Source organism: Phocoena phocoena, chromosome 16 (genome assembly GCF_963924675.1).
Source record: "Phocoena phocoena chromosome 16, mPhoPho1.1, whole genome shotgun sequence".
Lineage (NCBI taxonomy): Eukaryota > Metazoa > Chordata > Mammalia > Artiodactyla > Phocoenidae > Phocoena > Phocoena phocoena.
Window position 1 is genome coordinate 63,660,392 of NC_089234.1, and position 25,636 is coordinate 63,686,027.

Consider the following 25,636-nt stretch of genomic DNA (forward strand, 5'->3'; position numbering starts at 1 on the left):
CTGTAACTACTACAGGCAAGGATTTTCCATTCTTGTTTTTCCAGGAAGTTGATCATAACTTCTTCATAATTTTATATGAATAAACATGAATGTGAAAGATAACTTTTGATAAAGATTATTTTAAGTTGGGTGAAACCCTTAAGTGATTTTACACATTTCTGTATTTTAAAAAATATTTATTTATTTTGCCTGCTCCGGGTCTTAGTTGCCACATGCGGGATCTTCCTTGCTGCATGTTTAGTTGCGGCAGTGAATAGGAGTTGAAATTGGATATAGCCTTGAAAAAAATTTTTTAAAGAAGTTTTCCTCAGGAGGGTGGCCAAGAGAGAAAAGGTTCCATCAAGGTAACATCATTTCAAGATGAGAGATACTGGGACGCATTACAAGCCAGGGAGCGATCCAATAATGAGGGCCAGATTGAGGATAGTAGAGAATGAGGGAATAACAGAAGAAGTAATGCCCTTGAGAATGTAAGAGGCCTTGGGATCCCAAGTAGAAGTAGAGGGGGATTGCCCATTGATAGGAGGAACGCTCTGTCCACTGCTGAAAAAAGTGGAAAGAGGTTATAAAATGGGGAGGAGATATTAGTGGTTTTGTAGATTTAGTCATGGCATGATGAGGAAGTTCTTTTCTGACAGCGTCCATTTTCTCAGTTGAGCCAGAAAAAAAGGAGGAGAGGTTGTTTTCCAAAGAGTGAAAAATGACGTAAGCTAACAAGGGACGCCTTGGTCTGGGCAACTGCAGTTTTGTTCATACTAAGTGCGTGTGTCGGACATGGGTCGGCGTGTCGAGAGAGAGGGAGGGAGGGGAAGGGGGAGGGGGAGAGACAGAGACAGAAACAGAGGAGCCGGAGCATTTAGTCTGGGCTAGATTACGAAGACTCCCTGTTTTCCAAACTCTAAGGCAAAGGAGCAAAAGCGCCTCACGCGCAGAGCGCCGGAGGGACTGCCCGCGCAGGTCACTTGGGACCTCGGCTGGTCGGCGCATGCGCGCGGCGCCATGCGGCTTCGCGCTAGTTTTCCCCCGGTGTGTTGCTCTGGGTTCCCCTGAATTCACCTGGCGGCAGTTTGAGGTCTCTGCGTTCGGGATGGAGCAGGTGGACGAACTGAAGCTGTTAATGGAGAAGAGTTTCGGAGATAACGCTGCGCAGCCGGCGGAGCTGTGAGCGGAGCGGGGGGAGGGTCTGGGAACAAAGCGGGAGATTTGAAAAGAAGGGAGCGGGAGAGGCCGCACCCGCGCCTCCGCGGACCAGGGCTGGGGCAGAGTAACCAGGCTCAAGGGACGCCCGACGAGCCTCCGGAACTGGGGTCTGTTCCCTAGGGTTCTCTTTGGGGCCAAGCCCGGGACAGGGCTTGAATACTCTCCCTCACCCAGCAGTTCATTCTTAATCTTGATATCACCACTTTCCTGAATTTGGGGAGTCCTAGCCACCTTAAATATCTTCATAAAACGAAATTGCAACTGCTAGACGCTTTTCTTCATGTTTTATTGGAGAAAGTTATCCCGGGGAGGAATCTGTACCCTCAGAGCGCCTTAAATGGTCGGGGAAATTGACCCGCAAGCGTAGTGTAGAATTGTCAGTAGTAATGATATTGAGGCTAATTATTGTTGACGGAGCTTTGCGCTTTGAGTTGAGATCAGCACTACCTTTTGCGAGATCCTTAAAGCGTCCCAGCTGACCTTGGGAAGTTCATGGCCTGAGGCTATGTGGGTAGGTGAATGAGGAATATAACCTAGGTGGGTTACAAAGGTTGGGTGACAAAGGCAGTTTTAGGGTAAAGTTTTAGGGTAATAACTGGAGAGATAATGACTTTGGACTGTCACTGATAAAGACTGCAGTCAAACTGGAAAGATTTAAGAGGGACTTAATGTTTTCTAGAGGAGAGATTAGAGTATTTTGCAGTTTTCAGGCGGCTAGGATCAGTGGATAAAAGAATTGTGAAATCGACTTGCCCATTATAAATAAGAAATTTCTGAGTTACTCTATGAAGGAATGGTTAAGGTGACAGGTATTAATCTTGCTTTCTCTACAAAGCATAGGCTAGTTGATCCCCAATGAGGTTTTATAGAATGATTTCCTGCATTAAATAGTAGGTTGGACTAGGTGATTTCTAAGTACTCTCCTAATTGAAAGATTAATATAATAATGAAGCTCACAGTAGGACTTCCAGCAAACCACCCACACTATATTTTTCCATAACAAACATCTTTTATTTACAAAAAGATAGTGTCCTAGACATTTCCTTTCACTTGTACTTTGGGAAGGTTTGCACCAGTGGTAGGAATTTGTGTCTAATATTTTTCAATTTACCATTCGTCCTCATAATCATAGATGTCCCAAAGAGCTCCTCATAGAGCTTATATTTGGAAAAATATGTTTTAAGTGGCACTGCTTCTGAGAAGTTTTTATAATAGGAATTCTGCTATGCCCTTGCTCTCTCTCTCTTTACCTCTTTTAGCCAATTCTTGTGATAAGCTTACCGGAAGAAACAAACCTAGAAAACTAGAAGGTTGGTTTGTAGATAAAAGAGATTGGATGACTTCTTATTTCATGCTTGTGCTACAGTAGTTTTGTATGTGTATGCTTTAGATTTCAGAAGAAGGTGGAAGCTTCCTTTTCTAAAGCAGTTCTGAGCCGAGGAATGGATAACCGGTACCTGGTATTAGCAGTCAATATTGTACAGAATGAAGAAGGAAACCATGAAAAGCACCTAATCATCACTGCTTCGCAGTCACTAGAATGTAAAGAACTGTGTATCCTTAGGAATGACTGGTAATTTTTGTGTGACTTTGGGCGTTCATCTGGCAGAGTCTTAAGGGTGCCATGTTACAAACTATCACATGGGCTTGTGTGGCTGTTGCAATAATTTAATTGTTAATAAAGAGAGTAGATATGAACCTGAATTAATTTTGCATAAGGATTGTGCCTATTACACTAGCATCTCAAGTCCCTTATTCCAAAACTTGTCTTTTATTGTCATTTGAAAATCAAGTACAAGGGGATTTATTAAATCACTACTTCCTATTTCCCAGTGCTTTCTGGGACTGCAGCTTAAACCTCATTTAGTTCTCACTAAGAGGAAAACTAATCACAGCATAAGAACATCCTTAGGGCTTCCCTGGTGGCACAGTGGTTGAGGGTCTGCCTGCCGATGCAGGGGACACAGGTTCGTGCCCCAGTCCGGGAAGATCCCACATGCCGTGGAGCGGCTGGGCACGTGAGCCATGGCCACTGAACCTGCGCGTCCGGAGCCTGTGCTCCGCAACGGGAGAGGCCACAACAGTGAGAGGCCACAACAGTGAGAGGCCTGTGTACCGCAAAGAACATCCTTAGACTCTAGCTGTTGCTTCTCAAGCAGTGTGTGGTATGTGAGGGGTGAAGGGGAGATGCAGAGAAGGTGGAGGTCTAACTTTGTCTAGGCTGCAAGTTGGATGGTTTGAACTCGATAAATATGATTTTGTTCTTGGTACATTGTGTTCGGCGTCATGCCTCAAGGCTTATAGAAGCTGTAGGTATAAGTCTTAAGAATGAGAGAACTATTATTAGAACAACCTCATCCATAATTGAAGCTATACACTGTTAACAATTTGATAGCTTTTGCAGTAGATAATGCAAGACCCAGAAATTTAGAAATACTTATTTCTTTACATAAGATATCCAGTTATTTGTTTTTTAAAAATATTTATTTATTTGGCTGCGCCGGGTCTTAGTTGTGGCACGCGGGATGTTCATTGCTGTGTGCGGGCTCTTAGTTGCGGTATGCAGGATCTAGTTCCCTGACCAGGAATCGAACCCGGGCCCCCTGCATTGGGAGCACGGAGTCTTAACCACTGGTCCACCAGGGAAGTCCCTCCAGTTATTTTTGAAGCCTCCTTAATATGTTTAAATGTAGGAATCTAAACTATGTATACTTTAATTTTGCTTTATTTTTAGGTGCTCTGTACCAGTAGAGCCAGGGGACATCATTCATTTAGAGGGAGACTGCATATCCAATACTTGGATAATAGATGAAGATTTTGGATATTTGATTCTGTATCCAGACATGCTGATTTCTGGGACAAGCATAGCCAGTAGTATTCGATGCATGAGAAGAGCTGTCCTGAGTGAAACATTTAAGGTGAACAGTATTAACAGTCAGTGTTTCCACAGGGTCTTAAGAATTCACAGAGCACTATTACACTCTTACTTAATCCTCCCAACAATCCTGTGAAGTAGATGGTATTAATCAGCTGCATTTTACTGATTGGGAAAATCAGGAAATTTAGTGACTTGCCCAAAGTTACTGTAGCTAGTAAGTGGCAGTGTTGGGATTCAAGGCCAGGTGCCCTAAGATCCTTTGAATCTTATTCAACATTTTGTCAAATAATTAATTCTAATAATAATATAAATTTCAGTGATAAAAATTTTAATTTAATATATCTGGACATTTCCAAACTTGGCTTCATGTGATTCCCGGTGAACTAAAAGTAAATGTGAGAGTCTCTTTTAAAAACATTATTATGGAAAGTTTCAAACATATGCAAAGAGATGATTATAATAAACTCCCATGTACCCATTTTGCTGTTCCCAGACATTGTATTATTTTGCAACTAAATGAAGGCTGAGGATTTAAAAATATATATAAACACAGTATCTTTATCATACACAATAAAATGAACAGTAATTCCTTAAATTAATCTAATAGTTGTATCTCTAATGTCTTTTATCAAATTTTTTTTTATTCAGTTCGTTTCTTAGCATCAATATCCAAACAATATTATGTTTGGTTGATATGTCTCATAGTTTCTTTTAATCTAAATTCTGCCTTACACCCACTCCCTTTGTTTCAATGCCATTTCTTTTTTATTTTTTGGTTGCACTGCACGGCTTATGTGATCTTAGTTCTCTGACAAGGGATTGAACCCAGGCCCTCAGCAGTGAGAGCACGGAGTCCTAACCACTGGACCGCCAGGGAATTCCCAATGCCATTTATTTTTGAAGAACGTGAGTTTTATTTGTTAAGTTTCCTCTTCCTCCCAGGGTATTCTTTTAATTATACAATTAGTCTCTATGTCTGTAGAAAACCAAAAAATACAGCTAAGGGCTTCCCTGGTGGCGCAGTGATTAGGAATCTGCCTGCCAACGCAGGGGACAGGGGTCTAGAGCCCGTGCTCCACAACAAGAGAAGCCTGCTCACCACAATGAAGAGTAACCCCCTCTCACTGCAACTAGAGAAATCCCGTGCATAGCAATGAAGACCCAATGCAGCCAAAAAAAAAAAAAAAAAAAAAAAAGCAGCTAAGAAAGAGGAATAAAAGAAGGAAAAATACCCAAGTAGATTTTCTAATCGTATATTATAAAGCAGACCTGAATATTAATATTTTAAAAACCTTATTTTGAAATAATTTTAGACTCACATAGAACTTACAAAAATAGTACAGAGAGTTCCCTGTAAATTAATTTTTAAAATTCCTGATGGGTGTCTTGTGGACTTTTTCTTTTTTTTTTTTGATAGTTTAAAGGGGATGGTCCAGGCTAATAAAAGAGTTAATTGAAAACTACTGTTTCTTTTTGAGTGGCGAGAGTTTGTCAAAAATCTCTGCTGGGGACTTCCCTGGTGGCACAGTGGTTAAGAATCCACCTGCCAATGCAAGGAACACGGGTTCGAGCCCTGGTCCGAGCGGATCCCACATGCTGCGGAGCAACTAAGCCTGTGCGTCACAGCTACTGAGCCTGCGCTCTAGAACCCGTGAGCCACAGCTTCTGAAGCCTGTGCACCTGGAGCCCGTGCTCTGCAACAAGAGAAGCCTCTGCAATGAGGAGCGCATGTACCACAACGAAGAGTAGCCCCCGCTCGCCTCAACTAGAGAAAGCCCACGCGCAGCAACGAAGACCTGACACAGCCAAAAATAAATAAATTAATTAAAAAAAATAAATTTGAAAAAAAAAAATCTCTGCTGTAGAGAATTCCCTGGCAGTCCAGTGGTTAGGACTCAGTGCTTTAACTGCTGGGGCCTGGGTTCAGTCCCTGGTTGGGGAACTAAGATCCCACAGGTGTGTGGGGCAGCCAAAAAAAAAAAGAAAATCTCTGCTGTAAGTTTGTTTCATGTTTGAGTATTTTACTCACATGACTTTATGATCTATGCGGTTATTGACTTTTCTATGTGGGTTCATTATAAAGTGAAATTAGAGATGAATATGTTAAATATTTGAGACCACATTGAACTTTTTCATATAAGTTATTTTAATTTTTTTCAAAATGGAAATATACTGATTTGAAAATAATAACTTGTAAAATAATTCAGGTAATTCTAAATTGAAGAAAGTGAAAGTCACCTATAATTTCACTCACCAGAAAAAAAAATTGTTTCATATTTTGGCATTTGTCTCACCAGTGTACTTTGGTTATGGTGGTTCAATAGGTTAGGTAATAAATGTGCGATCACATCTGTTGATATGTTGTGAAATAAGATATTTGTATGATTTTTGGTTTTTTTTTGGTAGAGCTCTGATCCAGCCACACGCCAAATGCTGATTGGTACCGTTCTCCATGAAGTATTTCAAAAAGCAATAAGTGATAGTTTTGCCCCAGGAAAGCTACAAGAACTTGCTTTTCAAACTGTTCAAGAAATAAGGCATCTGAAGGAAATGTAAGTAGTTACGAGAGGAACTATAGATACAGTTTTGTTATATAACTTCTTTCCTAGCATCTATAAGGTATTTGGCTATTAGACTGTTAAATATAAATCAGTATAATACTAGAATGCAGATTTCAGGGCTGTAGTATCCCACTGCAATTCTGCGAAGAGCTTCTGAAATTGCAGAACAGGAATTCTTTGGCTAAAAATACCTAAATATTCTCTATATGCATAATAGATTCCACAGCTGCACTCAGAGAGTGTGAACTTTTTGTTCTAGAAACAGTGTGACATCCTGAAAATTGTATGGGGTTGGGAGTCAGATGAACCTCCTTTCAAACTCTAGCTTTGCCAATTTTATGATTGAACTAGTTACTGAAAGATTCTGGAAAGGGTGATGATACCTGTTTTGCAGACTTTTTGTGACAATGGAAATAATGTATGTAAACCCACAAATGGCTAGTCATTGGCGTTTTATGAGTGGCTACCTGCAGAGGGATCGGCATATTCTCTATTTCTTTCTTGACTCCTACTGCAGTCCATCTTTTTTTCACAGAAATTTTTTTATTAGTGGTGATTTTGCTTTCCAGACTAGTTGATACAAACCTACTTTTCCCAGATAGAATTCTACATTTCACTGTGTAAATGAGAAAAATGTGTTCCATAATTCTACACTTATTTACTAATGATATACAATCTATTGTCTTAAAAACATTTTAGAACACTGCCCTATGTCAGGCACTGTGTTAAGTGCTTTTTAGCTATCTTATATAATCTGATAGCAACCTGTTATAAAGGAAGAAATGGAAGCACAGAGAAGTTGTCACTTGGTTACAACCACACACAGCATGGCATTCAGAATATGAATAGGTATAATAAAGTTTTTGCTTAAGAGTTCTACTTATTGCTTTAGTTGCCACTTTGGTTTTCAAATTAAAAAAATTTTTTGTCACACCCTAACCAGGATCTGTTGTGTATTGTATGGATCATTGCCCTGAAACAAAACACATCAAAACTTAGTGCCTTAAAATGACAAACATCTAACCTGTTATCTCATAGTTTTTGTCAGTCAGGAATTTGGAAGTAGTTCAGCTGGGTGGCTCAGGCTCAGGGTCTCCCATGTGAGCTGCATCTGAAGGCATGACTGGGCAGGAGCATCTGCTTCCGTGATGACTCACTCACATGTCTGTTGTGGCGAGGACTCATTTCCTAGCTGGCTGTTGGCAGGAGGCCTCAGTTTCTTGCCACATGGGCTTCTCTAGGGGGCTGGCTGATGTGTCCTGGGACACAATTTGCTTTCTTCAGATTGAAGGGTCCAAGAAAGAGAGCAGGAAGCCACAGTGCCTTTTATAACCTAGTCTCTGATTGCTGCGATGTCACTTCTGCTTTTTTTATTCATTAAGTACTCATTACTAAGTCTAGCTCTCCCTTAACGGTAGGGGAATTAGGTGCCATCTTTTGAAGGGGGTGTCAAAGAATTTGTGGACATATTTTAAACCACCACAGGTATTCAGGTATCAGGTAACCTGATCAGTCCAGAACCCAACGTGAATATAAGTATGAAAGAAAACAAGGATTTTGAGCAGCCTTCCTCAGAATTCATGTCCTTGTATTAAACCTTGTGCATGTTACGTAATGGAATGTCTCTTATGCCCTCAGCATCTGTTATTTTTCATTAATATCTAACAGTCTTATCTGGTTTCTAAGATGCGGGAGAAAGGTACCTTCATAGTCATTAGGAAAGCTGATAGCTTCATTACTGTATAGGAAAGGAGAAACTTTTTTTTTTTTTTTTTGCGGTACCCGGGCCTCTCACCGCTGCCGGGCCTCTTCCGTCGCGGAGCACAGGGCCACAGCCCATGGGCCCAGCCGCTCGGCGGCACGCGGGATCCTCCCGGACCGGGGCACGAACCCGCGCCCCCTGCATCGGCAGGCGGACTCCCAACCACTGCGCCACCAGGGAAGCCCAGGAAAGGAGAAACTTTTAAAAAATATAAGAACTATGAAGATCAGAATTTTGTTTTTTTTTGGTTTTGTTTTTTTTGGCCGCACAGTGCAGCTTAAGGAAACTTAGTTCCCTGACCAGGGATCGAACCCATGCCCCCTGCAGTGGAAGCACAGAGTCTTAACCACTGGACCACCAGGGAAGTCCCTTTAATTAATATTTATTGGAGTATAGTTGCTTTACAGTGTTGTGTCAGGAATGTATTCTTAGCAGATCCTTGGGTATCACTGAATTATATATATATGTTTTTTGAAGTATTAGTTTCTGGTGTATAGCAAAGTGATTCAGTTATTTATACATATATATACATATATATTATTATTATTATTATTTTTTTTTGCGGTATGTGGGCCTCTCACTGTTGTGGCCTCTCCCATTGCGGAGCACAGGCTCCGGACGCGCAGGCTCAGCGGCCATGGCTCACGGGCCCAGCCGCTCTGCAGCATGTGGGATCTTCCCGGACTGGGACACGAACCCGTGTCCCCTGCATTGACAGGTGGACTCTCAACCACTGCGCCACCAGGGAAGCCCCCATATATATTCTTTTTTTTTTAAAAATTAATTAAATAATTAATTTTTATTTTTGGCTGCGTTGGGTCTTCCTTGCTGCACGTGGGCTTTCTCTAGTTGTAGCGAGCGGGGGCTCTAGGCACGCAGGCTTCAGTAGTTGTGGCACATGGGCTCAGTAGTTGTGGCTCGCGGGCTCTAGAGTACAGGCTCAGTAGTTGTGGCACACGGGCTTAGTTGCTCTGTGGCATGTGGGATCTTCCCAGACCAGGGCTGGAACCTGTGTCCCCTGCATTGGCAGACAGATTCTTAACCACTGAGCCACCAGGGATGTCCCTATATATTCTTTTTCATATTCTTTTCCATTATGGTTTATTACAGGATATTGAATAGAGTTCCCTGTGCTGTACAGTAGGACCTTGTTTATCTATTTTATATATAGTAGTTTGTATCTGCTAAATCCAAACTTCTAATTTATCCCCGCCCCCCCTGCTCCCCCTTCCCCTTTGGTAGTCATAAGTTTGTTTTCTATGTTTGTGAGTCTCTGTTTTCTAAATAAGTTCATTTCTATCGTATTTAGATTACACATATAAGTGATATTGTATGATAGTTGTCTTTCTCTGACTTCACTTAGTATGGTAATCTCTCTCCACCCATTTTGCTGCATTATTATCTTTTTTATCATTATATCCTAAGTCATTAAGGGGAAATATGTTTCATTTCAGTTATGAAAATACTAATTCTCTCATGAATCTTGCCCAACCCTGTTCAAAGGATACTTTTTAAAATTCCCAGAGCCTAAAAATAACAGATCCAAAGTTCTTTCCTGCCCTCTGTCATAGGCCCTTCTACTTTATTACAGATCTTAGAACAGATTTTTGCCTGTTCATGCTCTGTCCTCTCATCATATCTATAAAAGTCTAGGCTTGAAGATGCCAAACCTTAAGTATCTCTATAGTCTCAGGAAAGAACAGGTGGTTACATGTCATTTTGCGGTGATTTGGCTCGAAATTAAAAAGGCAGAATTCAAATGCAGAAGACTTTAAATAACCAGTGTGGACTGGTTTGGAAACTTAGAAGAGTCCTGGTCTGTAAAAAGTAAAACACTAGGAAGAATCTGCCTAAGGAGATGGTGACAGTGAAGAATGGTTCCAGGATGGTTTGCGAAGGTTATTTACGAAAAAGATTACCCAGTTGTGCAGGTTTTTTTTTTTAATAGTAAATTATTATTTCTAAATAGGTTATAAATTCACATACAGCATGTGTTGTTGTAATAATACAAGAGGGTATACAATGATAGTAAGTCCTTTCTACCCCTGCATCCCTGGTCAGTCACTACCTAGCTCCAGAGGCAACTTCTCTTATCAGTTTCTTGTATGTCCTTCCACAGAGATTTCAAATATTTACATGTGATTGTGTGTGTGATTATTTATGTTTATATATTATTTGTTATATAAATGGTAGCATACCATACACATTATTGTATATAAATATTAAATCTTGGGAGTTCCCTGGTGGTCCAGTGGTTAGGATTCAGTGCTTTCACTGCTATGGACTCGGGTTCAATCCCTGGTCAATGAATTAAGATTCTACAAGTCGGGCAGCATGGCCAAAAAAAAAAAACTTGGTGATTATTCCATATTAGTACTGATTGAGCTATCTCATTTTTAATTAAGAATGGCAAAATGTTTCATTGTATGGATGTACAGTAATTTATTTAAGAGCCCCTGGCATTTCAGTCTTTGCTTTTATTAGCAACACTATAATAAATACCTTTGTACATTTTAATTTTAATAGCTGTGCAGGCATATATCTGGGCTCAATACTTAGAAGTGGAATTGTTGGACCAGAGGATGTTTACATTTAAACATTTAAAAAATATTTTTTAAAAAAATTTTTATTGAAGCATTGTTGATTTACAGTGTTGTATTATTTTCTGCTGTACAGCAGAGTGACTCAGTTATACATATATATATATATTTATATCCTTTTCCATTATGGTTTATCACAGGATATCGAATATATGGTTTATCACAGTTGGACCTTGTTGTTTATCCTTTTTTTTTTTTTTTTTTTTTTTTTGCGGTACGCGGGCCTCTCACTATTGTGGCCTCTCCCGTTGTGGAGCACAGGCTCCGGATGCGCAGGCTCAGCGGCCATGGCTCACGGGCCCAGCCGCTCAGCGGCATGTGGGATCTTCCCGGACTGGAGCACGAATCCGTGTCCCCTGCATCGGCAGGTGGACTCTCAACCACTGCGCCACCAGGGAAGCCCTGTTTATCCATTTTATAAGAGCTTACGTCAACCTCCCACTCCATCCTTCCCCCAACCCACTCCCCTTGGCAACCACAAGTCTATTCTCTATGTCTGTGAGTTTGTTTCTGTTTTGTAGATAGGTTCATTTATGTCATGATTTAGATTCCACATATAAGCGATATCATATGGCATTTTTCTTTCTCGTTCTCATTTACCTCTCTTAGAATGATAATCTCTAGTTGCATCCATGTTGCCGCAAATGGCATTATTTCATTCTTTTTTATGGCTGAGTAGTATTCCATTGTATATATGTACCACGTCTTTATCCATTCATCTGTCGATGGACATTTAGGTTGTTTTCATGTCTTGGCTATTGTGAGTAGTGCTGCTATGAACATAGGGGTGTATCTTTTTGTTAACAAATCTTTTTATTTGAAAATAATTTTAAATTTAGAGAAAAGTTGCAAGAGTATTACAAAGAACATCCATACACTGTTTACTCAGTTTTACCTGCTGTGTGTGTTTTTCTAAACCGCTTGAGATTAAGCTGTATATGTGTTATTTTGACCTTTAAATACTTAAATGTGTATTTCCTAAGAATAAGGATTTTCTCTTATGTAACCACAGAACAGTTATCAACTTCAGGAAATTTAACATTGTTATAATACTTGTGTCTGATCTACTGTGTACATTTCAGTTTTGTCCAGTAATGTTCTTCATAGCATTTTTTTCCCTCCAGGACAGGATCCAGTCTGGGTACATTTAAAGTTTTGATATATATTGTCAAATTGCTCTATGTAGACATTGTTCTGTTTCTTTCTTCCATTCATTGTTTTCCAGTTTTGTTGAGATATCATTGACATATAACATTGTATTAGTTTAAGGTATACAACTTAAAGATTTAATATGTGTGTATATTGCAGAATTCATTTTGCATTTCTATAGGCAATATATGGGTCCTTGTCTCCCCCACGTCCTCACCTATATCATCTTTCATCCACTCTAAGTTTCCCAGATTTCAAACAGCCTTTTTCAGACAAACACCCTTTGCCTTATGTGGACTGCTGTGTTTCTGTAGGTCATTCGGGGCACTTTGGTGTCAGTAATTGCTCCCTGGTTTGAGATTCTTCAGCTTTGCCTTCAACCTGAAGTTGCTTTTGTGGTCAGGACAAGCAATCTTGGCAGAGCTAGGATTGCTAATTTTGTCTTCCCTGCTGAACTGGCTCTCCTAGAGGACTGGTAGGGCTCTGCTTTCTTAATTCTGGTAAGCCAGAGGTAGCAGAAACCTAGGAAAGTAGGAGCTTATTAAATTTGATATTAGAAATTTTACAGAGTTATTATATGGTAAATTTGTAGCATTCTGGAGTCTCAGATTTTGATGACATATTCACATATGTCATATTCAATATGCTATTGAATATTGTGCTATCTTCAGGAGAGAAAAATGGTAAGTTGTGTTTTTTGAAAGGAGTTTGCAGATTGTTGGAGGCTATACCAGTACTCAGGTGAACTCAGGCCTGCAGGGAGAAAATTATGGCAGTAAATTATTAAAACACAGTGTAGAAGGGAGCATAGGGGTTAAGAACTTAGGTTCCCAAGCTAGAGCTGTGTGTCCTTTGGAAGTAACTTCTGAGCTTCAGTTTCCTTAGTTCTAAAGTGGGGTGACAATAATAGTATCTCATGAGGGTTGAAAGTGTTCATGTGAAGCACCTAGAATAGTACCTGGCCTAGAGTCAGCATTATATGAGTATTCACTGTTATTATCGTCATACCTTATTGAGTTCTTATCATAAGCCAAGTATTAATACTTTACATAGGCTGTTTTACTTAATTGTCAAACTGTGTGGTAGTTATCAACTCACCTTACAGATGAGGAAACTGAGGCTCAGTTAACAGTGAATCGCCCAAAGTTACACATCTAATAAAGAGTTAGGATTCAAACCTAGGTGTGATCTGACAGAAACACGTGTGCTCTTAACACCCCAGAGTAGTTATTAAGATTGTGATGCTTAAACATGCAGAAGGAGCTGGGAGAACCATCCTGGGAAGGGGACAGCAGGTTTCAAAACTTTTGGGTCTCAGGACCATGTTACACTAAAAAAATTATTGAGGACCCTGAGGAGCTTTTGTTTATGTGGGTTATATCTATAGATAGTTACTGTACTAGAGATGAAAACTGAGACAATTTAAAAATGTTTATTGGTTAATATGAAAATAACAACAATCCATTCCATGTTAATATAAATAACAGTCTAATGAAAAATAACTGTTTCTGAAAAAAAGTAATGAGACAAGTGGCATTATTTTACATTTTTGCAGATGTTTTAATTTTATGACTTAATACATATTGACACCTGTATATATAAAATAGATAACTAATAAGGACCTACTATACAGCACAGTGAACTCTCCTCAATACTCTGTAATGGCCTATATGGGAAAAGAATATAGAAAGAGTGGATATATGTATATGTATAACTGATTCACTTTGCTGTGTACCTGAAACTAACACAACATTGTAAATCAACTGTACTCCAATTAAAAAAAAAAAGACATTTGGTTTCTTATATCTGCTTCTTCATTCTCTATATTGCTATATTGTATGTGTGTATGTGGACTTAGAAATCTGCACTGTGTACTCATGAGAAAACAAGAGCAAAAAAGACAAATAATGTTGTAGTATTATTATGACATAGTTTTGACCTTGTGGGCACCCTGAAAAACTGAGACTAGATTCTGGTAGTCTTTGCTGACTTCTGACTTAACGAAGTTAACATTCCTATAAATTGTCCTTTGATTCGGTAAGGCTGATGTGACTTTTCTGTTCTGACAGTCTTTTTTCCTCTTTTACTTTTCTACTTTCCATTGCTGGGTTTCAGGAGCAACATCTTCTACGGTTTCTTTTTTATCCCAAAAGTGTAACTGGGACCTATTAGACCTGAGATGATAGGAGTTGGAGCAGATCTGAAATTTGATGTCATGTCACTGTTATTTGGATTTTTCTTGTGTGGTAAAATACACATAGCATTAAAAATCACAATCTTAACCACTTTTAAGGGTACAGTTAAGTGACATTAAGTACATTGACATTGTTGTGCAAACATTACCATCATCCACCTCCAGAACTTTTTTCATCTTCCCAGACTGAAACTTTATATCCATTAAACAACTCCCCGCTTCCCTCAGTCCCTGGTAGTCACCATTCTTTCTGTCTCTATGAATTTGACTATTCTAGGTACCTCACGTAAGCGGTCATGCAGTATTTGTCCTTTTGTTGTTGGCTTATTTAGTCTAATGTCCTCATGGTTTATCTATGTTGTAGCATGTATCAGAATTTCCTTCCTTTCCAAGGCTGAATAATATTCCATTGTATATACCAAATTTTATTTATCCATTCATTAGTTGATGGGCACTTGGGTTGCTTATTTGAATGTTTTGTTCCTTGTTTACTTTTTTCATATTTAATATCTCTTACTTTGGTAGGTACCGCCTAAATCTGAATCAAGATGAAGTAAAACAAGAAGTAGAGGAGTATCTTCCTTCATTTTCTAAATGGGCTGGAGATTTCATGCATAAACATACTTCAACTGACTTCCCTCAGATGCAGCTGTCTCTGTAAGAAACCCATTTTGTTTATATGGTGTTCATATCTTTAGACCAGGATCTTATTCAAGATGTTGAATTAAAGCTTTTTAGAGGTCAAGTTATGACAACTAGCCTTTTTGTTTGCTTACTTTATAAGTTACAGTCCTGAGTATAATTCTTGGACAAAAAAAATAATCTAGTGAATAGAAAATTCTATTTTCACTACAATAAAATTTATAATTTTGGGGTGTAGGTATAGTTTTTTAATAAAATCTTCAGTTTATAAATATTTGGGAGGGCTGTCCTAATTTCGTATATATTTCTCTATGTTACTATCATATATGGACTGTCTCATGTGTTGATTACCATGGATTTGTGCTGTATGTTTATTTATTTTTAATATATTTATTTATTTATTTTTGGCTGTGTTGGGTCTTCGTTGCTGTGCATGGGCTTTCTCTAGTTGCAGTGAGCGGGGACTTCTCATTGTCGTGGCTTCTCTTGTTGCAGAGCATGGGCTCTAGGCACGCAGGCTTCAGTAGTTGTGGCATGTGGGCTCAGTAGTTGTGGCGCACAGGCTTAGTTGCTCCGCGGCATATGGGATCTTCCAGGGCCAGGGCTTGAACTCGTGTCCCCAGCATTGGCAGGTAGATTCTTAACCACTGCGCCACCAGGGAAGCCCTGTGCTGTATGTTTAAATAGTGTGTTTAGGCATTCAATGCTGTTTGGCATTTGGTTTGTTTTTTACCTTTTTTCCCCTTAAAGTAGCATTGATACAAATTTGTAGGTCATCCTTTTTCTCCCCCATTATTTGCCCATTCAGCAAATATTTATTAAGTGCCTAATATGTGCCAAGTAATGTTCTAGGTGCAGTAGCAAAAAAAAAAAAGCAACTGACTTTATGGTGCTTCTGTACTACTGAACAAGTAACAGCAGGGTGCCAGATTGTGATAAGTGCAGTGTAGAACAACAGGGAGTATAAGAAAGAGGAGTTGGAGGGACATATTATTTCCCAAGAGTGGTCATGAAAGGCCTCTGTATATAAGGTGACATTGAGCAGGAGCCTGGAGGAAGTGAAGGAGGGAGCCATGCAGCTGTTTCCAGGAAGAGCACTCCAGGTAAAAGCCCTGTGGCTAACGCACTCCTGCCGTGGCTGGAGCAGAGTGAGGTGGAACAGGGGAAGCAGCTGTCCTGGGGCCTCATAAGCCTTACAGGATATTGGCTGCCATTCTGAGTCCATGACCACATGTAATCTGGCTACCATGGGAAGCCACTGCAGGGTGTGTACAGAGGGTTTTGATCTGATTTCTTTCTTTTTTAAACAGGCAACATTTTATTTTTCTTTAAGTAGTCATAGCTTCCTTTTATATCAATATTCTTATCTTTTTCTCAATATTCTCAGTATTTTATCTTGTGACATTTTGTGATCTGAACTTGTTTTAAGATTTGTGAATCAGAAATCTTGGGAACAGTCAGGTCTTTGCGCCAGTGTGTTTTCTCAAGTTCAAAGGACATACTGAGCCTGGATGTGAATCCCAGTTTTGCCACAGTTTATCTGTGCAACTTTAGTCAAGTTCCTTATTCTCTCTGTGCTACTTTCTATATTGATCTGATTTAATTTTTTTTTCTTTGATCTGATTTACTTTTGAATCGACTTTTAAGACTATGTTATACGATAAGGGCAGAGGTAGAGACACCAATTTGGAGGTTCTTGCAGGAATCCAGGCAAGAGTTGGTGGTGGCTTAGACCAGAGTGAGGGTTGTGGAAGTGATGAGAATTAGTTGGATTACAGTCAGATTTTCAACGTAGAGCTGATAGGTTTTGGTGCAGGGTGTGAGGGGAAAAAAAGTCAGTGGTGATTCCAGGGGAGAAAATGTGATGAGAATGGAGTCAAGAGAGAATGGTAGAGGAGGATTTGGAGTCAGGGGATGTAGACTACTGTATTGACAGGTTGTTCTATGAAAGGGTATGTAGAAATGGAGTTGCTTATGTGGGGTTAAGAGAGCTTTGTTGTTGTTTTGAAGATGGGAGGTATAATATGTTTATATGCCAGTGAGAAGAATTCCATAGAGACGGTAACATTAACACTTAAAAGAGATGGGAGGAGTCTTAGAGCTGTGTCATTGAGTAAAAGAGAGGGATTAGAGTACACGAGTGGAGGGGTGGACCTTACGGGGACAGTTATTTCTGTGCATTAAAACCTCATAACTGGACTACTTCATCCAAGGTACTTGGAAAATTTACAACCTTTTGCATATTGCTAGAATTCTTTGAGAATTTTTTAAGTCATTTTAGAAAGTTGCTAGCAACGTTTAAATGTCCTGTGTCTGCCGGTAAGATTTTATTTATCTTATTATTATAATTATTTATAATTGAGTATATTCATAGAGTATATTCATAGAGTTGTACAACCATCACCACAATCAGTTTGCCAATAGGACTCTGATATATCTATTTTTAAAATACTTAGTGGTTGTGCTCGTTGTGGCAGCACATACAGTAAAATTGGAACGATACAGAGAAGATTAGCATGGCCCCTACACAAAGATGACACACAAATTCGTGAAGCATTCCATATTTTAAAAAGAATACATATATATCTATAACTATATCACTTTGCTGTACACCTGAAACTTACACAACACTGTAAATCAACTATACTTCAATAAAAAAAAACTTAGTGGTTAAAAAAACCAAAGCTTATCTTGCTGTTAGAATTGGGTTTATTTATCATATTCTTTACTTCTGTTGTGGTCATAAATTTACCACCAGGTCCTTACCCTAAAAAAATGCTAGAGTAAATTGGTTAAAGTTTCTCGTAGTGTTTTTTAAATAAATTTATAAATGCTTTGTTCTTTGTTATTTCTTTGGAGCAGATTGCTATGTCTGGTATAGGGGGTGGATCTTGGTGCATTAGTTGTCACTTTGGTAATCTGCTAACTGTTTATTAAGTAGTCATTCTTTTCCTGGTTCCTTGCTTTGTTTTATAGTATTTCTGTCATTCTGGTCTCTTGATTTTCTGTAATAATAACAAACTTAATTTTGTTTTCCATTGTTCCTAATTATTTCTTTCTTTTTTTTTTAACATTTTGCTTAGCAATATTCTTTATATATATATATATATATTTTTTGTTAATTTATTTGTTTTTGGCTGTGTTGGGTCTTTGTTCTTGAGTGCAGGCTTTCTCTAGTTGCGGTGAGCAGGGGCTACTCTTCATTGCGGCACGTGGGCTTCTCATTGTCATGGCTTCTTTTGTTGTGGAGCACGGGCTCTAGGCGTGCAGGTTACTGCAGTTATGGCACATGGGCTCAGTAGTCGTGGCTTGTGGGTTCTAGAGCTCAGGCTCAGTAGTTGTGGCTCACGGGCTTAGTTGCTCCGTGGCATGTGGGATCCTCCCGGGCCAGGGCTCTACCGTGTCCCCTGCATTGGCAGGTGGATTCTAACCACTGCGCCACCAGGGAAGTCCCCCTAATTATTTCTTTATCCTTGTTTACCTTCCCTCCCTACCTTTCTTTCCTCCCTTATTATTTCTTTTGGTCATTTAAATTTGCTTGAGATTTAAAATTGTGGTGGATATCCATTTCTGTGGTTGTTTTATCTTTTTTTTTTTTTTGTCTTGCCCATGGCTTGTGGGATCTTAGTTCCCCAACCAGGGATTGAACCCGGGGCCATAGCAATGAATGCGCCAAGTCCTTACCACTGGACCGCCAGGGAATTCCTTATGGTTGTTTTAGATACTAGCTTTTCTTTCACTGTTGTTTTAGCATTTTGTTTGCATGTTTTTTTCTTTTGGCTAAAATTTACTTATTATCTTTGCAGAGTTAATAAGCTGCCATATTCTCACAGACTTATGGACTTATCTATTCAGCAAACATGTATTACATGCTGCATCTGTGCCCAGGATTGTTCTAGGTGTTACAGGGAGACTAAAACCCTCCAGGAACTCGGTGTATTGGTGGTAGTTGAAAACGTAGAAGTGGAGGGGATTGCTGAGAGAGAACAGCAATCTGCTGAGGGCAGCAGAAGAGGCATAGAACCCTGGGAGGTTACCTTGTATAAGGACAGAGGGAGAGAGTGGAATCCGTCGAAGGAGGCTTGGAGTGGACCAGCAAGGGATTTGGTAGCTTGGAAGAAGTTATCATGGAAGCCTAGGAGAGTTTGGGATTCAGAATCATCTTTGACCTGAAGGGGATTTTTGAGATTTCAGTCTTAGATTTCCAGTAAGGATATTGAAGTCCAGTGAGGTGGTGTGACTTGTCCAGGTTTTATGTGAAAAACCGGTGGTCGAGCAGAGTCTAGAACAAGGAATTTCTTGATTCCCGGCTTGGTGTTCTCACCTCCGTAGCTTGGTGTAAGATTCTTCTTTGTTTCAGTTATTTCTGATGGGGTTTTATGTGTCTGTCTGTGAAGGAGGCGCTTCTCTGTACTTTACTTTGCATCATTTCCCCAGCAGTCTATAGCTAGTCTTTAAAAGAAACAACAAAACTTTAGACTTTAGAGCAGAGAATGAGACCTTTAAAAGCCATTTCAAGACAGAACCTTTCTCACCCATAAGTAGTAAATGTGTATTTTCTTAATCTTCATGACCTCTTATATTCTCTATCAGGTGACTCTCAAAGGAGTTTTATAGCATTATGTTGATGAAAAGCATAGAAGTTAAATTGAAGTACCTGTCATTTGTTCTACAGATCTAAGTCTAAAACCACATTACTTCTTTTTCTAGGGGAAAGAATAGTAATAGTAAAAGTTTCATTACCTATCTTCTAAGTATACATGTGACATATTTAATAAAGTTTGCTTTATTTCATATAAGTATATTTAAATACATGTCATGATCAGATAACATCCATCAGAGAAAACAGGTTAATGTTTAAGAAATTTCTGATAAGTTGTGGCTTCCCTGAATTCCTCTGTTGTCCTCTTCAAAGATTGCAGAAGTATACGTATATTCCTGGAGATTATATTTGAAGCATCCTGAAAAGGTTTTTAGAAAATTACCAAAGATAGCATTCTTCCTCTTAGAAAATATTCCCATTTGTTAAGAAATAGATGCTGATCTAAATAATATGAAATTAGCAAAACAAGTCAACTAAATCATGTATTCTGACAGCCAGAATTCTTATACTTTTTGAATCTTGATTTTTAAATGATATAAAATGTTTTATTACTAGAAAATTTATCCTTTTCATTTAAGATTTACATTACATTTAGTATTTTATATGGCTTTGAGTATAAAATAGGATTAATAAATAAAAGACTGTTCCTATCTGACCTTTCTTCTGCAGAATAACTTACTGCTTTGAAATGAGTAAATCTTAGATAAGAGAAGTGCAAGAGGCTTTAAAAGTTATTTTCATCTCTTCTAATTCCTTTGACATTCATAAATTCCTTTTTTCCTCCTTCCTGTGCTCTTGGCTTATTTAACAGGTAAGATACTAAAATCAGAACCTCTTTTGTAATATAAAACAACAATGTTGAGTACTTAGTGTTAAATATTGATCGTGGCAGAGCTGGATTCATTTAATGATTAAGTAAAGGATATAATGAGTAAGTGCAGGAGCACCTGAGCTTCTCTGAGGGCTGTCGTGGGGTTGGGGGTAGGGATGAAGCGCTGGGTGATCAGGGCCCACACAGCATAGATAGTGGGGAGAGACAGCTCGTTCTTACTCAGGTTAGTATGGTGTTACATGGAGAAACACATCCCTTGTTACCGAGGGTGCAACCATGTGCAAGCCATTATATGTTAATCTGTGTAATAATTGTACATCAGAATATTCAGACTGTCATAGTGGCTCCAGCAGTCCAAGGAGTGAGACTTTTGCATTGTAATATAGATAGACTTGAGGAAATAAAAGCCTGAGTTAGGAAGATTATTGTGGGAATGAACTGAAAGGGACAGATGATAAATATTAAGAACATTTAAATTATGAGTTAGCAGCCACAAAAAGGAATGAAATTGGGTCATTTGTAGAGATGTGGATGGACCTAGAAAGTGTCATACAGAGTGAAGTAGGTCAGAGAAAAACAAATGTTGTATAGTAACGCGTATATGTGGAATCTAGAAAAATGGTACAGATGATCTTATATGCAAAGCATAAATAGAGACACAGATGTAGAGAACAAATGTATGGACACCAAGGGGGAAAGGGGTGGGGTGGGAGGAATTGGGAGACTGGGATTAACACATATACAGTATTGATACTATGTATAAAATAGACAACTGATGGGAACATACTGTATAGCACAGGGAACTCCACCTAATGCACTGTGGTAGCCTAAATGGGAAGGAAGTCCAAAAGGGAGGGGATATCTATCTGTATGTATATGGCTGATTCATTTTGTTGTGCAGTGGAGGCTAACACAGAATTGTAAAGCAACGATACTCCAATAAAAATAATAAATAAATAAATTATGAGTTAGAACTGATAGGATTCAAACTTGACTGTGCATCAGAATCACTTGGAGAGTTGGTTAAACAAATTCTGGGCCTCACCTGTTGGTCTGGAATGGGGCCTGAGAATTTGCATTTATGACAAATTCCCTGGGTGGTGCTGATGCTACTCATCCGGGAAGCATACTTTGAGAATCACTGCCATAAATGTCTGTAGACTCCTTCCCATCCCCACATTCCGTGTGTGCAGTAGAGAGTCAATGTCAGCATATAAGAAATGAGCTAAGTGTTCTAATTCAATTCAATTAAATATTTTAGTTAAATATTTCTAATTAATTAAATATTTTTGTGTTTTGTTTTTTAGGCCAAGTGATGGTAGTAACGGTAATTCAACATGTAATATCGAAGTTATAAACTCACTGGATATTGAAGAAAGCATTTGGTCTCCTAGGTTTGGATTGAAGGGCAAAATAGATGTTACAGTTGGCGTGAAGATACATCGAGGATGTAAAACGAAATATAAGATAATGCCACTGGAACTTAAAACTGGCAAAGAATCAAATTCTATTGAACACCGTAGTCAGGTATAAATATTAATAAGAAAATTATGAGTGTGTAATATATTTAAATTTTTTTAATATGTTTGAAAAGTAGTCGCTTTATATATTTTGATTCAATTCAGGTGATTTTTAATTTAACCCAGCATTTCCTAAACCTAATTTACCACAGAGCTACTGTTTTCATGTAACATCTACATAGGATACTCTTTAGGAAACAGCAGTGTAAATTTATTCTTTTACTTCTGACCTTTAATCCAATGATGTTGATTTTTTTAAAAAAAAATGTCCCATTGTTCTTTTAAAATTTTATTTTATTTTATTTTATTTTATTCTTTATTTTTTTGAGGTACGCAGGCCTCTCACTGTTTTGGCCTCTCCCGTTGTGGAGCACAGGCTCCAGACGCGTAGGGTCAGCGGCCATGGCTCACGGGCCCAGCCGCTCCACAGCATGTGGGATCTTCCCAGACCAGGGCACGAATCCATGTCCCCTGCATCGGCAGGTGAACCCTCAACCACTGCGCCACCAGGGAAGCCCCATTGTTCTTTTTTAAAAAAAAAAAAATTTATTTATTTATTTTGGCCGCGCCGGGTCTTAGTTGCGGCAGGTGGGATCTTTGTTACAGCATGTTTAGTTGCGGCATGAGGGCTTCCTAGTTGTGGCATATATGTGGCATCTAGTTCCCCGACCAGGGATTGAACCTGGGCCCCCTTTGTTGGGAGTGCGGAGTCTTGCCCATTGGACCACCAGGGAAATCCCAATATATTGATTTTTATTTAAAATGAAATATAGAACTGTATCTTACCATTAAGTTTAATTCAAGTTTTCTTAATCATCTTCTCCTTGGTAAATATGTCTTCTGTTGTCCTTCAAAATGACCTGAAATTTATATTAATTATAGTGAGTTAACAAATCAAAGTAACTAACATAAAGTTCTATTTTTTCTAATTATTTCCATTCCCTCTGCCAACCTCCACATTGGCAGTCTATGGTATGTTCTAGACACTTTTTTTTTTTAATTTATTTTATTTTATTTTGGCTGCACTCGTGGCACATGGGATCTTAGTTCCCCCACCAGGGATCGAACCCGAGCCCCCTGCAGTGGAAGCGTGGAGTCTCAACTACTGGACAACGAGGGAAGTCCCCTAGACACTTTTAAATAAGCAAAGATAAAACTAAAAGCAGTAACATTATTGTATTTTTATGGTATAATAAGTATTAAAGGAACAAATAATATAACAAATAGCATAGCATTTGTAATATAACTTAAATTTCCTTTTGCCCATGGAATTTTCACATTTTATTTCAGCAGATTTTATGTAAAATAGGTTCAGATTCAAAGTACTGAATTGTATAATCAGGGATTAACAAGATCTTCCCTTATTAAATCTTTCTTGCTATTCTTAATTGTGTACCAAGCACCAAAGGTTCTCACAAAAGCTTTTCCATTTGGGAATGAAAAATAGGGTAACCTTGTTGTTTCACCTATCGTTGGGTTTTACAGATACTGGAGGTAGAGGAAAAATTAGGCTTCCCCTATCAGAAGACTTGAATTTTTCACTTTGGTAAAACAGAAATGGCTGAAATTATGAACAAAGACTTGGCTAGATTAAAGCCTTCTTGTGAAAGGAAAATCATGTCTAGATAGAAGAAAAGCTATTTTTCTTAAATTTTTATTTATTTTTGGCTGCGTTGGGTCTTTGTTGCTGCGCATGGGCTTTCTCTAGTTGCATCGACGGGCTTCTCATTGTGGTGGCTTCTCTTGTTGTGGAGCACGGGCTCTAGGCGCGCAGGCTTCAGTAGTTGTGGTGCATGGGCTCAATAGCTGTGGCTCGCGGGCCCTAGAGTGCAGGCTCAGTAGTTGTAGCGCCCAGGCTTAGTTGCTCTGCAGCATGTGGGATCTTCCCGGACCAGGGCTCGAACCTGTGTCGCCTACATTGGCAGGTGGATTCTTAACCTCTGCACCACCAGGGAAGCCCAAGAAAAGCTATTTTGAAGTCAAAGATTTGAAGAAATGTGTTTTGTGTATGTGAGGCCGAAAATTTTTCCTTGTGTTTTTAAGGACAAGTTTGTTTGAAATCACTTCTGAATGCTAAAAGGAAGAGAAATACAAAAGCTTTTCAGCATCTAAAGTGGTCTAGATTTAAAGACCTTTCTTCTAAGGCCACTGCTCTAAATTGTAGTGCCTTCAAGGCAAAGAATATTACTGTATTTAATTTTGTTCAGTTGGAACTTTTATCTTTGCAAGAATAGAAGCTGGAAGAAGAACTTTTAAGAATACAGTGGTGTTTATCATATTTAAAAACAGGAAAAATGATTTGGACAAGGCTCAAACAAATATATTGGAGTGCATATTCATTGAGTAAGAAACAAGGAGACATTGAAAGAATAATTATAGTAATTCATTGAGATATATACATAGATAGATAGATAGGTAAATAGATATTGTGGATGAGGAAAGACAGATCTCCCCTTTTAGGAATTTTTTTTTCCTTCAAATTAAAACTTTAATGAATATAATTACTAGTGCATAAGCAAAAGAATATTAAATCCAGGTATAATTTTTCATTAAAGGTTTTAAATCACTTCCTTTTTTGTTATGTATATATATATTTTTTAACATCTTTATTAAAGTATATTACATTGTTGTGTTAGTTTCTGCTGTATAACAGAGTGAATCAGCTATATGTATACGTATACCTTTTAGGAGATTTGACTTCTCACTTTGGTAATACAGAAAATGTTTATGTTATAAACTAACTTTAGTTAAGGAAGATCTTTATTTTATAAATGGATTGCATTCTAAAAATTCATTTCTAAGTCAGTAATGTGACATTAGAAACATTTTCTTGGTTTTTTTTTTTTTGGCCGTGCTGCATGGCATGTGGGATCTCTGTTCCCTGGGATCAAACCGGTGCCCCTTGCATTGGGAGTGTGAAGTCTTAACCAGTGGACCACCAGGGAAGTCCCCCTGAAACACATTTTCTAAAGGAAAAATATTATATGGAGCTGTGATCTCTAAACCAGCTCACAGAAACCTATTTCACTTGTGATATAGTTGGATTATAACAGTGTTGTAGAATTGCAGTCCGGCTTCCTTTTATCATAATATGAAGGGAATTTCATTTCAGATATTTTTTCCTTTTAATAAGTCCCAGAAGCAGAATCCTCTTCCTTCTGCCTCAGTTTCCGTGAAGGGAAAAACTTAACATAGATGGACCATTAGTTTGGGTTGACTCCCTTGGTCCACAGCCCCAAGGCTTCACCCTGTCATTTATGAGTTCATTTTAATTTTTAAAAGTTTTATTTGGTTACTTACGCTGTATCAGGCAACACAAATGGAGTGCTTATAAGAAGACATCCCCAAACATGCTACATAGGCTCAAATGTTGCTGCTAAGGTGTTTCCATGAACTAAAGGAACTATTTCTAACTTGTCTTAGATGGTTTCTCTGAAGAGCGCCACATAAACTTAAAGCACTTAATGCTCCCTCCTGCTCTGGAAAAAAAACCAGTGAACTGTTAGTAGAGTTTGTCTCATTTAGTTGTCACAGTAACTATGACATAAATAATATGCATTTTAGAGTTTAATCCACTCATTTTAAACAGGGAAAATACTGTCTGAAGACAACTTCAAAATGGAAAACATAGCTTGATTAATTTCCCTCTTTAACTTATTGGAGATTATTTACCATCTAAGAAAAATTCTAAATAT

General features: G+C 38.6%; 1 protein-coding gene and 1 non-coding gene across 2 annotated transcripts in view; both read left to right on the forward strand.

Moving 5' to 3' along the window:
* The first annotated feature begins 1,035 nt into the window (after nucleotides 1–1,035).
* DNA2 (DNA replication helicase/nuclease 2) overlaps nucleotides 1,036–25,636 on the forward strand; it is a 47,060-nt gene continuing 22,459 nt past the window's right edge. Inside the window, exons 1-6 of the mRNA XM_065894300.1 lie at nucleotides 1,036–1,161; nucleotides 2,591–2,773; nucleotides 3,935–4,118; nucleotides 6,485–6,630; nucleotides 14,870–15,001; nucleotides 21,729–21,948. Coding sequence (XP_065750372.1) covers nucleotides 1,088–1,161; nucleotides 2,591–2,773; nucleotides 3,935–4,118; nucleotides 6,485–6,630; nucleotides 14,870–15,001; nucleotides 21,729–21,948 — 939 coding nt within the window. The 5' untranslated portion in view covers nucleotides 1,036–1,087. The remainder of the gene's footprint in view (nucleotides 1,162–2,590; nucleotides 2,774–3,934; nucleotides 4,119–6,484; nucleotides 6,631–14,869; nucleotides 15,002–21,728; nucleotides 21,949–25,636) is intronic.
* Nucleotides 17,448–17,554, forward strand: LOC136136750 (U6 spliceosomal RNA). The gene has a single exon (XR_010656685.1). It is a non-coding gene; the product is annotated as a U6 spliceosomal RNA (small nuclear RNA).